The sequence below is a fragment of the Sciurus carolinensis genome, chromosome X, assembly GCF_902686445.1.
Source record: "Sciurus carolinensis chromosome X, mSciCar1.2, whole genome shotgun sequence".
Lineage (NCBI taxonomy): Eukaryota > Metazoa > Chordata > Mammalia > Rodentia > Sciuridae > Sciurus > Sciurus carolinensis.
The window spans coordinates 85449026-85463299 of record NC_062232.1 but is presented as its reverse complement, the minus strand read 5'-3'; the positions used below and the strand labels follow the sequence as shown (position 1 = coordinate 85463299).

The 14274-nt window shown below is 39.0% G+C and overlaps 1 protein-coding gene across 4 annotated transcripts; it reads left to right on the top strand.

The window, feature by feature from the left end:
- The first annotated feature begins 859 nt into the window (after positions 1–859).
- Morf4l2 (mortality factor 4 like 2) lies at positions 860–14043 on the top strand. Of its 4 annotated transcripts, none has more exons than XM_047535079.1 (4): positions 860–988; positions 3587–3676; positions 11114–11214; positions 12506–14043. In XM_047535079.1, the coding sequence occupies exon 4, from the start codon at positions 12530–12532 to the stop codon at positions 13394–13396; it is 867 nt and encodes a 288-aa protein (XP_047391035.1). In that variant the 5' UTR covers positions 860–988; positions 3587–3676; positions 11114–11214; positions 12506–12529; the 3' UTR covers positions 13397–14043. The 4 variants fall into 4 exon arrangements, with proteins under 4 accessions (XP_047391035.1, XP_047391037.1, XP_047391034.1 ...); XM_047535081.1 differs by having other exon boundaries at positions 11094–11214; XM_047535078.1 differs by lacking the exon at positions 860–988 and adding an exon at positions 2108–2243.
- Positions 14044–14274: the final 231 nt, after the last annotated feature.

Below are 14274 nucleotides of genomic sequence, written 5' to 3'. Positions count from 1 at the left end.
ACTACCACTAATGAAAATAGAGTGTAAGCACACCTGATAAAAACTTCCAAAAAAATCAGTTTTCATCTCCAGGGTCTAATTTTGATCTCTGACTTGTTTCCTATCTTTATTGACTAACTAATGTCATCTTTATTTTCCATCTGGAGATATTGTGAGCAAAAATGATTAGGATTTGCACCAGCGTCAGCACATAGGGTCACTCACCAACAGTGACTAAAAAGTGCAAGGGAGCCAGATTCTTAACAATCAGAGACAGTGAGGCAAGAGGATTGCAAATTGGAGGACAGCTTGGACAATTTAGCAAGACCCTGTCACAAAATAAAAAACAAGCCAGGTGCAGCAGCACACACCTATAATCCCAGCCGACTAGGGTGGCTGAGGCAGGAGGACCACCAAGTTCAAAGTCAGCCTCAACAACTTAGTGAGGACTTCAGCAATTTAGCGAGACCCCGCATCAAAATAAAAAATAACAAGGGCTGGGGATGTGGCTCAGTAGTTAGGCACCCCTTGGTTCAATCACAGGTACCAAAATATAAAAGTAAAAATAAATAAAAAACACAAAGGGGCTGGGGATGAACTCAGTGGTAAAGCGCCCCTGGGTTCAAGGTTCAATCCCCAGTACCAAAGGGGCAGGGAAAGCAAGGTAGAAAAGGGAGAGGGGAAACTGACAAAAATATTTGGATTTTGGGTCATAGTCCCCTGGCTAACAGGGTTATTTACAGACGCTGGTTTTCATTTTTCCTTAGAAACATATCCGTGGCTCTCCCCTACCCCATTGTTTGGAGAGTTCAGCAAACCAGGAAAGTGGGGGGAGGAAGGACAAATCCCATGATTCCAGGGACCAAGCAGCCAATCCTTTACTGGGATTTGGCGGCATCTAGCGGCAGGCTTGAGAGGTATAAACCTCGCCCAGAGAACTTTCTGGAAAATTAACTGAGTGCGTATTTGATTCAAAAAGGGCACAGTGCTGGAAGACCAGGACAAAAAGGTAAGAGAACCTCGGCCCTCAAAGAAATCTGGAATCGCTAGTGGAGGGGATGTCTCTGTATATATCATTAGAAAATGCTCTTGCCAAGAGAACGGCCGGCAACTTGGTGGGCGGGGTGGGAAGGGGGGGAGGATACTAGAGAATTGAAGCCGCCCCCTGTTGCTAATATGGGAGGGTTCGACTCTGAACTATTGGAGAGCTAGTTTAGAACAGGATTTTGGCACAAAGAAAAATGTGGGAACAAAGTGTACTTTTAGAGTCTAAAATTAAATCGGTAGGGAAAGCCGAGTTACTTCTAACAAAAGTCCTTTATTTCTTTTATGCTCACCTTGCCTAAATTACTTTCCTTGCCGTTCGAACGTATACAAAAATAGAAAACCAACATCGAGCGGCTCACGTACACACACGCTCACTCTCCTCTACCCCCGCCCCAAAGTCAGGGGCATACGCCTGCGCACACCCACCACCTCCAGCGCCACGAGGGCTGGCGCGCGCTCACACCCCATCCCCAAAGCCACGCGAACTTGCCCGCGCATATACACCCAGGCTCACGCGCCAGCGGCACTCACCACCCCCATTCGCGCACACACATCAAAACTTCGATTTCGCCTTTTTTCCCCCCTGCTCGCAGAATTGCGCAACAGGCTCGGGGGCGTGGCTTTACTTTGACCTCGCTCTTCCCCACTCGCAGGAACGTTAGCTCATTTCCGCCTATCCTATTTCCGCTGGCCACGTAGACACTTCCTTTCCCAGTTGGGGGAGGGGCACAAACCCATAATGCCTCCCTGCCGGAGCTGGGGGTGGGGGGAACCTCTGGTCAGGGGAACTCTGGGTGGTGAAAACAGGCCACGTGAACACTCTGCCCTATAGACTTATGACCCAACGGCTGTCGCGCTTCGGAGGGTGGGCTAAGAACCTAAGAGGGGGAACGTCATTGGCCAAAACCCACACTAAAGAAGGAAGATGGTTGGTTTGTTTTAGGCCTTAACCATGAAGAAGCAGGTTGCTAGCGCCCGCCTTCACTGCGGCGAAGTGTCACTGCTGACGTGGGGTCGTGGTCCAATCATTTGGTTATGGAACATTCTAAAACTTAGGCAGGATGATTGTGATTGGTTGGCGGGCATAGGCCCGCCTCCAGAGTGACGTGTCTGCCTATGGATATCAGTTGCCAGAGAAACCTGGCTTTACTATGGCGGTTGGAGGAACGGCAGTGATCACACGTCGGCTGCTGGAAAGAACTGGATTCTCGTTTCAGGTTTCGGGGTGGGGGTGGGGAAAAAGGGTCGATGATTTCCTCTTCTCATCGTGTATCTAGACAGGATAAGCTAGTGGCTTCACGATGGGCAGAGCTGGATTCATATTCCTGTTCGCCAACGCCCAGCCTGGGCAAGGCTCCTGTTCTTTCTGTGTCTGGGTTTCCATGTTTGTAAAATGGTGATAATAATAGTATCTACCTCAGAGCCGTGTACTCAGACGTGTACTGTATTATAGTGCGTAGATGGCACCTAATAAGAAACCTGGCTCTTAAAGATAATTAGCTATTGTTAACGGAGATAAATATTCACGAAACAGAATGAGAAAAATAATTTACGTAAATTCGCTAATTATAGTGCCTTTTCTGCATATCATCATCTTTCCTAGAAGAAATTTGATAAAAGGGATGTATTAATCTTTACCGATGAAATAATGTGCTACCTGAGAATTGCCTCATAAGGCGGGGATTGGAATTTTCCCATATAGAAAAGTTAAAAAACGGGGGAGGGGGGAGATTGAGAACGAGAGCGAGGTAGAGATGAACCATGCGCGATAAGTAGGCCTTGTTTGGATCCTGATTTTTGCAAAGCAACTGTAAAAATCCATTTAAGATGCATCGGAAAAATTTGAATGCGGATTCGATATTTGATGTTTGTTAAGGAATTGATATCAGTTTTTTAGACATTGCAGTATAATTGTGGTTATGTTTTCAAATTGTCTATTTTGTGGGCAGATATATATAAATGCTTAAGGATTAAAAAATTTGGTATTTAGGATTGGCTTCAAAATACGTTGAATGACTAGGATTTGCGTCAAAATAATTACAGCGGTAGAGGGAAATGGGGAGGAGGGATATAAAGGAGACAAAATTGGAGCCCTAAATTAATAATCATTTAAGCTGAGTGATGAGTAGATGGGTTTATTTATATTAATGTGTTCCTTGGTATATTTTTGAAATTTTCCATACTACAGAAATCAACTATTCGGTGAGCTAAAAAAGTCGGGGGGGGGGGGAGCAGTGGGTGGGGTTACAGATGAAACAAGATGGCCTTCAGTTGGTAATTATTGAAGCTAGATGATGGATTCGTGGGTTCGTAATACTGTTCCCTCTACATTTTTTTCATTTGAGATTAACCTTAATAAAGAGTAAACATTTTTCAAAAATTAAAGATACAACAAAGTAAATTTGAAAATATAGCCACAAGAAAGGGAAAAATCACTTTTATATTATTTGTCAGCTTTGGTGTCCTTTGTGTGTGATAAAATTGCATTGACTAATGAAGAAAAAAACCATCATCTCATATATTTTTATGTCCTTTCCTGTCCCTTTGTTTGACCTTCCAGATCACCATCAGAAAAGCTAAGTTTGCCATACAGTAAGGATCAGGAGATCTGATCCTGTTTGCAGAACCATCCCTGATTACAGAATTTGGGGTAAGTACCTTCTCCTGGCCTCAGTGCTCAAATAAGAAAATACCACATAATCCACCTAACTGTCCAAGAACATTTTGAAGATAAACTCCTGTTGGGAAAGTAAATTCTGAAAAAGGAATGATGGAGCTAAGTCTGTTGCCGCCTCTAGTACAGAAAGTGAATAAGCATCTGAAGTCTGCATAATCTTATATCCCTCAATAAAAAATACTAAAATGGATCCCCTGTAGTAATTTTACATATCCAAATTTACTACATCTGCAGATTAGTTTTGTGGTAGAGCTTAAATACTGATTGCTAAAGTTAAATTCTGGCTCTGCCATTTATTTTGTGAATCCTAGGAACAATATTTATTTTTGTACATAAGTTTTCTTATTCGTAAATACAAATAATAATAGTAGTTTCTTTTCATATGATTTTTGGGGGGATTACATGTAATGTAACCAAAACAGTGCCTAACACATCCTGTTTCCCCCATGTACACTTATCAACACTTCTAAAAACAGTGGATACCTTTTTTTGAAATGAAAGAAAATTAAAATTGTTGGTTTCTTTAATTTTCCAGAAAAAGAAGTTACTACTAGAATTCTGAAATTATGGCATCTGGCTTATCCTAACAATCTAAAAAGGTTTTAACTATATTACATTTATTTGTGAGGAAATTTCAAGAGCCATAATTTTAACTAGCATATCATACCTTCACTCTGCTAATAGTTTTTATGTTTTTCCTCCTTTATTCAGACTTATATGATAAACATAAAGGAAATGTTCCAGGATTCAAAACAGAAAATTGGCATAAATGTTACTGACAATGGCATATGTGAATTTGAAGATTTATTCCAAGAAACTAGGAATTATTAATTGTACTCATTTGTGGTACACACATACACAAAAGATGTTAGACTTTGGAGTCTGGTTAACAAATGGCCTATTGCTTACTTGACGAGGGGAAGGAAGGTTTCTCAGTCTCTTGACAGCTATATTTTCTTAGGAGGGTCCTTCCCTCGTTGGTGGAAGAGATAAGTTAGGTGGGTAGGCGCAGAACCCCTATCCATAAGGCCATTTAGAGAATGATTAAAAGCTATGGGTGGTGGTAGACCATTGGGGTCAATAGGAGCTCAGAGAAAGCAAGGGCCAGAGTGATTTGAAATAGAGCAAGCATCAAAGAGGAAAAAGTCCTTGAATTGGACTTCTAAGGATAGGCAGAACCTAGAAAGAGTGGAAGTCCAGTCCAGAAGACATGCCTACAAAGTATATGATATGCAGTGTTAAACAAAAAAAATCAGACCGTGTGTGATCTGTGAATAGGAATAGATCAGAAAGTCAGTGTGAATTTTAAATATATGTAATGCATTATAAATTTGTGATGACATATTGATGTGAATAGTCCCTAAAAGATATAAATATAGAGTAAACTCAATTTCTGCTTTTCTAACCGTCTCCAGTTCTTTTACTCTCCCTATAATTAATCACTTATTTTGCTCTGTTTCTTTCCAGATCACTGAATTGTGTACCTATCTTGTTATGTATGTGGATATGTGTAAAATTGGTTTTTTTTATAAATATGGTGTCATTACAGGTACTATTTTGCAACAGGCTATTTTTATTAACCACTTATCTTGAATATCTTATCTGTTCACAGAGTTATGATTTCTTCTGTAGTGACATTTGTTTAACTAGCATGAAATTCAATAATATGGTGATAACATTTTGTTTTGCAAATTCACTATTGATATCCATGTAGATTTACTCCAGTGTTTTGCTCTTTCAAATAATACTGCATCCAACATCCTTAGTGCCCATTTACAAGTGTTATTGTAGGGCAGCATTTATGCCTTTAAACTGATAATTAAACCAACATGATATTGGTATGAGAACATTCAAATATAGCACTGACACAGATGGAGTCAACACGGTGATACATTTAAAAATTAAATAATCAAAAATCATTGGGAAGAGCTGGGCGTAGTGGCACACACCTGTAATCCCAGCAGCTCAGGAGGCTGAGGCAGGGGAATTGTGAGTTCAAAGCCAGCTTCGGCAGAAGCCTGGTGCTAAGCAACTCAGTGAGACCTTTTCTCTAAATACAATACAAAATAGGACTGGGGATGTGACTCAGTGGTTAAGTGCCCCTGACTTCAGCCCCTAGTACCCCCAAAAAAACCACTGTGAAGAGTGCACCTTAAAAGACACATTACTGTGGGAATTTGGAATGTTATAAAATAGCATTTCAAATCAGTGTAGAAAAGATGGAATCTTCAGTAATGAGTATTAGGAAAAGGTTGTTATAGATTTTGGGGAAACTATAATAAGAGATAATATAAGAAAGCACTTTTACAATATTGGTTTGGGAGGCTTTTCTTAAGGATGACAAAGCCAGAGGTTTCAAAGGAAAAGACTGACCAATTTTGTCTGTGGTAATGATAATGCATATTCACACAGTCTCATAGTATGACATCATTAAACACACTTATAATATTTTCAACATACAAAAACCTATAATTATTATAAATAAGAGACAGCAAATGACCTCATAGAAAAGGTAATGGAAATACAAGAAAAAGATAACATGACTATTTAATGTACAAAAAGATATTCAGTACTTCACATTCAAATGAAAGTAACTATGAGTTAAATTGAGGATAAAAACAACTTTTTTCCCAGAAAGCTCTTTGGGGTATAGTTAAGTGCTAGAGAGCTTGCCTAGCATGCATAGGGCCCTGGGTTTGATCCCTAGCACCGTAAATTTTTTAACAAAGGAAGAAAGAAAGAAAAAAGTTTTACTGTTGCTGAAGGTGTGAAAGAATGAACATATACATTTTTTGCTGGGAATACAAATTAAAATAGTTTTAAGGTGAATCTGGTTTTCTTCAAAGTTATAAATAAGCAAATCTTTGCACTGAGTTGTTGTTCTTGGAATATATTTTTCTGAGATAACTTACCTAATGCTCTAATACATCTATACATTGATATCTCTTAGTATTCTTATAATGAATTATTGGGAACAAATTACATAACATTAATAGGCTGGCTAAATTGTGGTACATAAGAGATTATACAGAGGATGAGATGTGGCTATTAAAAAGAAGAGTTTGGTATATACTGATGTGAAAAAGCACCTGTGATAAATGGCAAAAGCAACATGCAGAACAGTATGCATACCACGTTGTCAAAAGAAATGAAGTAAATGGATATTTTATACTCACATGAATTTTTATATGTATGTAACAACACAAGTTTAAAGGGTTTTTTTAAAGAATTGAGAGTACATACTCTGAGGGATCCTTCTATGATTGGGGAGGAGATAATAGAAAAATGTCCACATCTCTATATAGTTTGATATTTAAAAGTATATAAAAGGTGCCACAACACTTAATTGGTGGGAAATAACAGATAACTGTTTATAACATTCACAATTCTAAAGGACTAAAATATAAAATCTATGGGGCTAGCATTGTAACTCAGTGGAAGAGGACTAAATTGGGGTGCATGAAGACCTGGGTTCAATCCCCAGCACCACAGAAAAAAAATATATAAAATCTATAAAATGACATCTTTTGTTATTAATTTTTAAACTTAACAATCTTAAAATCAGACTAAAAGAACACCCTAGGGGAAAATATTTGCCTAAAATAATTTAAAGAAATTCTGACTGGGTGTGGTGGCACCTGTAATCCCAGGAGCTGGGGAGGCTCAGGTGGGAGGATGGCAAGTTCAGAGTCAGCCTCACCAAAAGTGAGGGGCTAAGCAACTCAGTGAGATCCAGTCTCTAAATAAAATATAAAATAGGACTGGGTAAAGTGTTCCTGAGTTCAGTCCACAGTACCCAAAAGAAAAAATTCTACAGGTGTTGAAATCACTTAAAAATGAATTTAAGAGCAGGTGTGGTGGTGCATGCCCATGATCCCAGCTGTTGAAATCACTTAAAAATGAATTTAAGAGCAGGTGTGGTGGTGCATGCCCATGATCCCAGCTGTTCAGAAGGCAGAGACAGGAGGATCAAAAGTGACTTTGCAAGGACCTAAGAAATTTACTGAGACCCTGTCTTAAATTTTTTTTTTAAAAAAGGTTGGGAACCAGGGGTGTTGTTCAGTGGTTAAGCACCTCTGGATTCAATCCCTGGTGCCACCACACGACCCCCAGCCAGGAACTCAAGGACAAAAGTATAAATGGGCAGTGGACATTTTAAAATGTTAAAATAACATGAGTACACACTGAACAACTAAAATGACCCATTTTTCTTAAACATTTTCTTAAAACATTTTTAAGTGAAGGTTCTCCATTGCTGGCCAGTGTGGGATATGATTTCTGCTGTGCTGGGGATTGAACCCAGGGGCAGTCTACCAGTGGGCTTCATTCCCAACCCTTTTCTTTTTTTATTTTGAGTCAGGATCTTGCTAAATTGTCTGGGCTGACCTTGAACTTGTGGTCCTAGTACCTCGGCCTCCAGAGTTGCTGGGGGAATTACAGGAGTGCACCCAACAATGATCAACCTTTATACCCTCTACTTTTAGGATTTTAAATTAGTATAACATAGAGGAGGAAGAAATTTTGGCAACATTAAGAGCCTTAAAAGTGTTTACACAGTGTTTAAATAATTTATTATAGGATGAATAGCTGGTAGAACACAGGCTATTTCCAGAGGGTGAGTGGCTAAGTTAAGGAATGCCCATTCATAACATATGTTATTAAAACAAGGACAAAAGTATAAATGGGCAGTGGACATTTTAAAATGTTAAAATAACATGAGTAAACACTGAACAACTAAAATGGCCCATTTTTCTTAAACATTTTATTAAAACATTTTTAAGTGAAGGTTCTCCATTGCTGGCCAACTAATCATCTTCCCATGTTAAGGTTATAACATATATAAGAGCAGGTGTGGTGGTGCATGCCCATGATCCCAGCTGTTCAGAAGGCAGAGACAGGAGGATCAAAAGTGACTTTGCAAGGACCTAAGAAATTTACTGAGACCCTGTCTTAAATTTTTTTTTTAAAAAAGGTTGGGAACCAGGGGTGTTGTTCAGTGGTTATAACATATGTTATAACCTTAACATGGGAAGATGATTAGTTGGAATAGTTTTTTTTTTTAAGATGAGATCTTGAGTTTGATATTATGAGCTCATTTCTTTAAATGTAGAGACTAAATAAACATAAAATTAAAGGGTAACTATAGCAAACAAAACATGTTTCCTCCATTTCTGAAACAGGTGGGAAAATAAGTAACTTATCCCTAGTTTATGTCCTCACTTTCAGTGTTGGATCATATCCCCTCTAATTCACTGTCTATTGCATCAGGGACCTAAGTCCCTGTTCAAAAGCAGGATAGGTATAGTACAAGCCCTAAGGCAAATTGAAATAAGTAATAGAGTTCCATAAACAAGACTAACACATAAAACATTTAGAAAATTAAATACTAAGTTCCAGAGTACTGTCAGTTTTCATAGGTTTCGGAGGTAGGAGAGATGGTCTAGGATAGGAAAGATTCAGAGAGGAGGTGGGACTTTTCTTGGTATTTAGATAAAGTTTGGTGGACAAAGAGAAGGTATGCTGAGTGAGTAAGCCATATTAACAGTATGAAACTCAGACACATACTCAAAATTTAAAACAGCTTTTTAAAAAGTGTTAAATGGCAGCTTTTAAGTGAAGAATGTGCAGAGTGTCTCTCATGGATCCCTAGAGCAGTGTTATGCTTGTGTTACAATTAAGAGCCAGGTACAAAAGGACAGATTTTCCCTTTTAACATCTGACTCTTGGGTAGTAGTGCTTGCTTGATGTGTAGGACACTCAGATGAAAATAAAAGTCACTGAAAGGCGGCTCCCCTGGCTTTGTTTGCTCAGACCACACAAGCCTTGAGTGATGGTACAAGTATTTTTCTAGAACAATGTCAGCTACATTCAAAATGCAAGGATAGAATAATTTGTAGAAAATGGCTGAACATTGTTGCAGTTTTTCATATAGGAATATATTCAGTCAATACCAAGTATATGCAGTAGGTTCAGCTATCAGGTTCCTCAGCAAGGAATTGGTAATGACTTCCAAAATAGTTCTGGTCCAGCCTAGCATGATTTTTATGTTTTTTAGAGTCTAGTTCCTTTTGATGTTTTTTCTTTGAGACAGGGATCTTGCTGTGTTGTCTAGGCTGTTCTCATACTTCTGGGCTCAAGCATTCCTCCCACTCCAACCTCCCAAGTAAATGGGATTATAGCCAGGTACCACCTCACCTGGTTTATATGGTATTTTAACTGTCATACTTTGGTTTTTTGGAATGTCTATAATATATTAGCCCCAAAATGGCCTTTCTGGATTTTATTCATATTAACTAATTTCTGATATCCTTAGATACTTTTTCTTCTAAACATTTTATGTGATAACATTATGACATATGCCACTATCAACCACTATCTGAATCTCCACGGGATGTATCTGTAGCCTTCTCAACCAGGTTTCTGATTCTCACAGGGTCAGTCTCCATATTCATAGATTTTGTTACTTTGAAGGTTGGTTTCGCCCTTCACTGCCTGCCCAGAGCTTTGTGTCCTTCCAGTTAGAAGATACTGTTTGCTCAGTGATACTAAATAGTAATATTATCTCCTAATCCTCTTCCCAAGGACTGGCTTTCCTAATCGAGGGCTCTCATTTTCAAGCATGTCTTAACTTTGATTTCCCCTTGGGCCTTCCATATAACTGCATTAAGGCCTTTTGATTGACTGGTGACCTGGATGAAACTTATTACTACAGACAGCTGGCTTAAGGCTGGTTGATCATCATCCCTTTTTCAAAGTTTACCCTGACTTGAACGAGCTAATGTTTATGTCTAGGTGTCTCCTATATATTATCCCACCTGTTTAAAACAAATGAGATCACACTGTTCATGAGAACTGTCATGAGACTGATGCTTAATTTTACCTATGCTATCTCTCCCTTTGGAATCTCATTGTACATAGTAGTATTGTGGTAACTTGCCTGTTTACCTAATGACATATTGAACATCTTTCTGTGTCAGTCGTGGATCTCTGCTTAATTCATTTGAATGTTCTGCAGTGTGCATACATTTTTATTATTTCCCTATTGAAGAATATGTAGAAGTTCCCAGTTCTTCTGTTACAAGCCCCACTGCAACAGGCATCTTTGTATCTACATTTGCTTTGTATCATACATTTTCATGTATGTGCTATATCACATACATGAAATTCTTTAAAATGCCTGTGAAGACTAGGAATAATACAGGCATAAATGAGAAGAGCCTGATAACATACTTAATCTTGCCCAAGGTCTCACAACTCGGTGTTGAAACCTAATTGGAATAAATGTGTCTGACAAACTGAACTCTTGTATTTTATTTCATCTCTATTGAATTTCATGTTTATAGAAGATATTTTTATTAGATAATTTCACAAGACTTTATCTTCATTGCAGATACCTGCTTTCCTTCCTAGGTCGTGTCTCCCATTTCATCCTTCCAGACCATCCCAGAAGATCTGTAAGACTCCATCTGGGAAATCACTAGAGTTCTTGGAAGGGAAAGAAGGAGGATTGTGTAAGTCAAAGGAATTGTTTCATCTGTCACATCCTAAGAACAGTAGGGAGAGTGTTGTCATCCTTATCTTACTAGTTCTCCCGCATTTTTTTCAGTGTAGATTATCTCTTTCCCTTGAAATTCTCCATTTCTTTGGCTTCCAAAGTAACATTCTCCTAATTCTGCAGCTACTCAGCATTTTTGTTTCATTTGTTGTCTCTCACCCCTTAAGTTTCTTTCTTCCCTAGGTTTTCCAGAATTCCATACATGAAATTCCACCTCCGTTAAACCTGAAAGATTTCACTGACTCCCAGTGTCCACTACGAGCTAAATAACAGTTACCTTTTAACCTCCATTTATGGCTCTGACCTCTCATCTGAGTTTTAAAGTCATGTGCTTAACTGCACAGTTCACATGCAATATGTCTTAACACTAAACTTTCCCCTGAAGTCAGTTTTCCTTCTATATATAGCATCCCACTTGGTGATACTAATGACCTAATCACCTGTCTTCCACCTGTCATCACTGGCTCTTTCCTCACCAATTTTCCACCTCCAGCAAGAAGTCAACAAAAGGGGTATCTTATGCCTCTTGTGTGCTCCAAAAATATTCCATGCCTATAACTATCATTGTATTAACTTGTTTTATAATTGTTGCTTTAGATATTTGAATCCCTGACATATATAGTATTTGTTCAGAAGCAGATATGCAGTATTGTATGACTGAGTAGATTAACAAATGAATTACCAGTGCTTTCATTTTCTGCAGATTTCAAACTAACCTTTAAAATCTGTTCTTAGTTAATTTTATTAATTACCCAGGCTTAAAATGACAGGGTAATTAGACTCCTTCCTCTCCTCAGTTACTATATTCATCAATATAAGTTCTGTAATTTCTGAAGAATTCCCAGTTTATGCTTCACTGTCATCACAGTAGTTCAGGCCTATCTGGACTTGTCTACATGAACCTTTACTCTTATTTTGCCTCCAGTCAACTAAGTTAATTTCAATTCCAGTGCCTTTATGATTTGCCATTTAATTCCTTCTTTCTCTAAAATTACATTCTTGTGGATGGCCTTGAAGAACTAATTTATGGGCATATCTGATGAGTAGTTGGGTGGGGTGAGAGTAGCAGGTAGTAGTGAGGATCAGGCATAGGGGGAAGATGTAGAAAATCACGTATAAATGATCCTGAAATAGGATTTGAAATCCAAGTTCTATGAGAGTTAGTATGTATTGTGCTCTGATGGGCTTTTATGAAGAGTAAAGGTCACCATAGAAAACAGTCAAGTAAACTACTTTATATATTACAGTGGTTGGAATAAAAACAGGGTTGAATGAGTTCCAGAAAGCAGGGTTCTCAAACTCGTGGACAACAATCTGCCGAAGAAGACAACTTTAAAAAACCAACTCGAAGCAACATGCAGAGAAGTAAGATGAGAGGGGCCCCCTCGGGAAAGAAGACAGCTGGTCCACAGCCAAAGAATCTTGAGCCCGCTCTCCCAGGAAGATGGGGGGGTCGCTCTGCAGAAAACCCCCCTTCAGGATCCGTGAGGAAGACAAGAAAGAACAAACAGAAGACTCCTGGAAATGGAGATGGTGGCAGTACCAGCGAAGCACCTCAGCCCCCTCGGAAGAAAAGGGCCCGGGCAGACCCCACCGTGGAAAGTGAAGAGGCATTTAAGAATAGAATGGAAGTTAAAGTGAAGATTCCTGAAGAATTGAAACCATGGCTTGTCGAGGACTGGGACTTGGTAACCAGGCAGAAGCAGCTGTTTCAGCTCCCTGCTAAGAAGAACGTAGATGCCATCCTGGAAGAGTATGCAAATTGTAAGAAATCACAGGGGAATGTTGATAACAAGGAATATGCGGTTAATGAAGTTGTGGCAGGAATAAAAGAGTATTTCAATGTGATGTTGGGCACTCAGCTGCTCTACAAATTTGAGAGGCCCCAGTATGCTGAAATCCTTTTGGCTCACCCTGATGCGCCAATGTCCCAGGTTTATGGAGCGCCACACCTACTGAGATTATTTGTAAGAATTGGAGCAATGTTGGCTTACACGCCCCTTGATGAGAAGAGTCTTGCATTATTGTTGGGCTATCTGCATGATTTCCTAAAATATCTGGCAAAGAATTCTGCATCTCTGTTTACTGCCAGTGATTACAAAGTGGCTTCTGCTGAGTACCACCGCAAAGCCCTGTGAGGGTCTACTGACCACTCACTATTATGTCTGGTATCTGTAAACACTTTCTGTTCTTAGTCTTTTCCTTGTATAATTGATGTTCTTTAAAATCGTTAATGTATAACAGGGCTTATGTTTCAGTTTGTTTTCTGTTTAAACAAAATAAAAGGAGTGCAAGCTCCTTTCCTCATTTCAAAGTTGCTACCAGTGTATGCAGTAATTAGACAAAGAAGAAACATTCAGTAGAACATTTTATTGCCTAGTTGACAACATTGCTTGAATGCTGGTGGTTCTATCCCTTTGACACTACACAATTTTCTAATATGTGTTAAATGCTATGTGACGAAACGCCCTGATTCCTAGTGCCAAAGGTTCAACTTAATGTATATACCTGAAAACCCATGCATTTGTGCTCTTTTTTTTTTATGGTGCTTGAAGTAAAACAGCCCATCCTCTGCAAATCCATCTATGTTGTTCCTTAGGCATTCTATCTTTGCTCAAATTGTTGAAGGATGGTGGTTTGTTTCATGGTTTTTGTATTTGAGTCTAATGCACGTTCTAACATGATAGAGGCAATGCATTATTGTGTAGCCACAGTTTTCTGGAAAAGTTGATATTTTAGGAATTGTATTTCAGATCTTAAATAAAATTTGTTTCTAAATTTCAAAGCAAGAAATTTTGCAGTGTGCCTTTGGTGTTACTGAGGCTGACTAACTCAACAGGCCCAGGAAAGATCTAGGTGGTACCACCAGAGTTCTGACTCCCAGATGAAAAACTTCCTTTTCCTGCTAGATATAGCAACCAGGTGTGTGCCTTGTCAAGCCATTTCCCATCCTCTCTCCTCAGTGTGGCTTCTCACAGTGCACTGGTTACTATAGTGCTGCTTGTGTGAGCCAGTT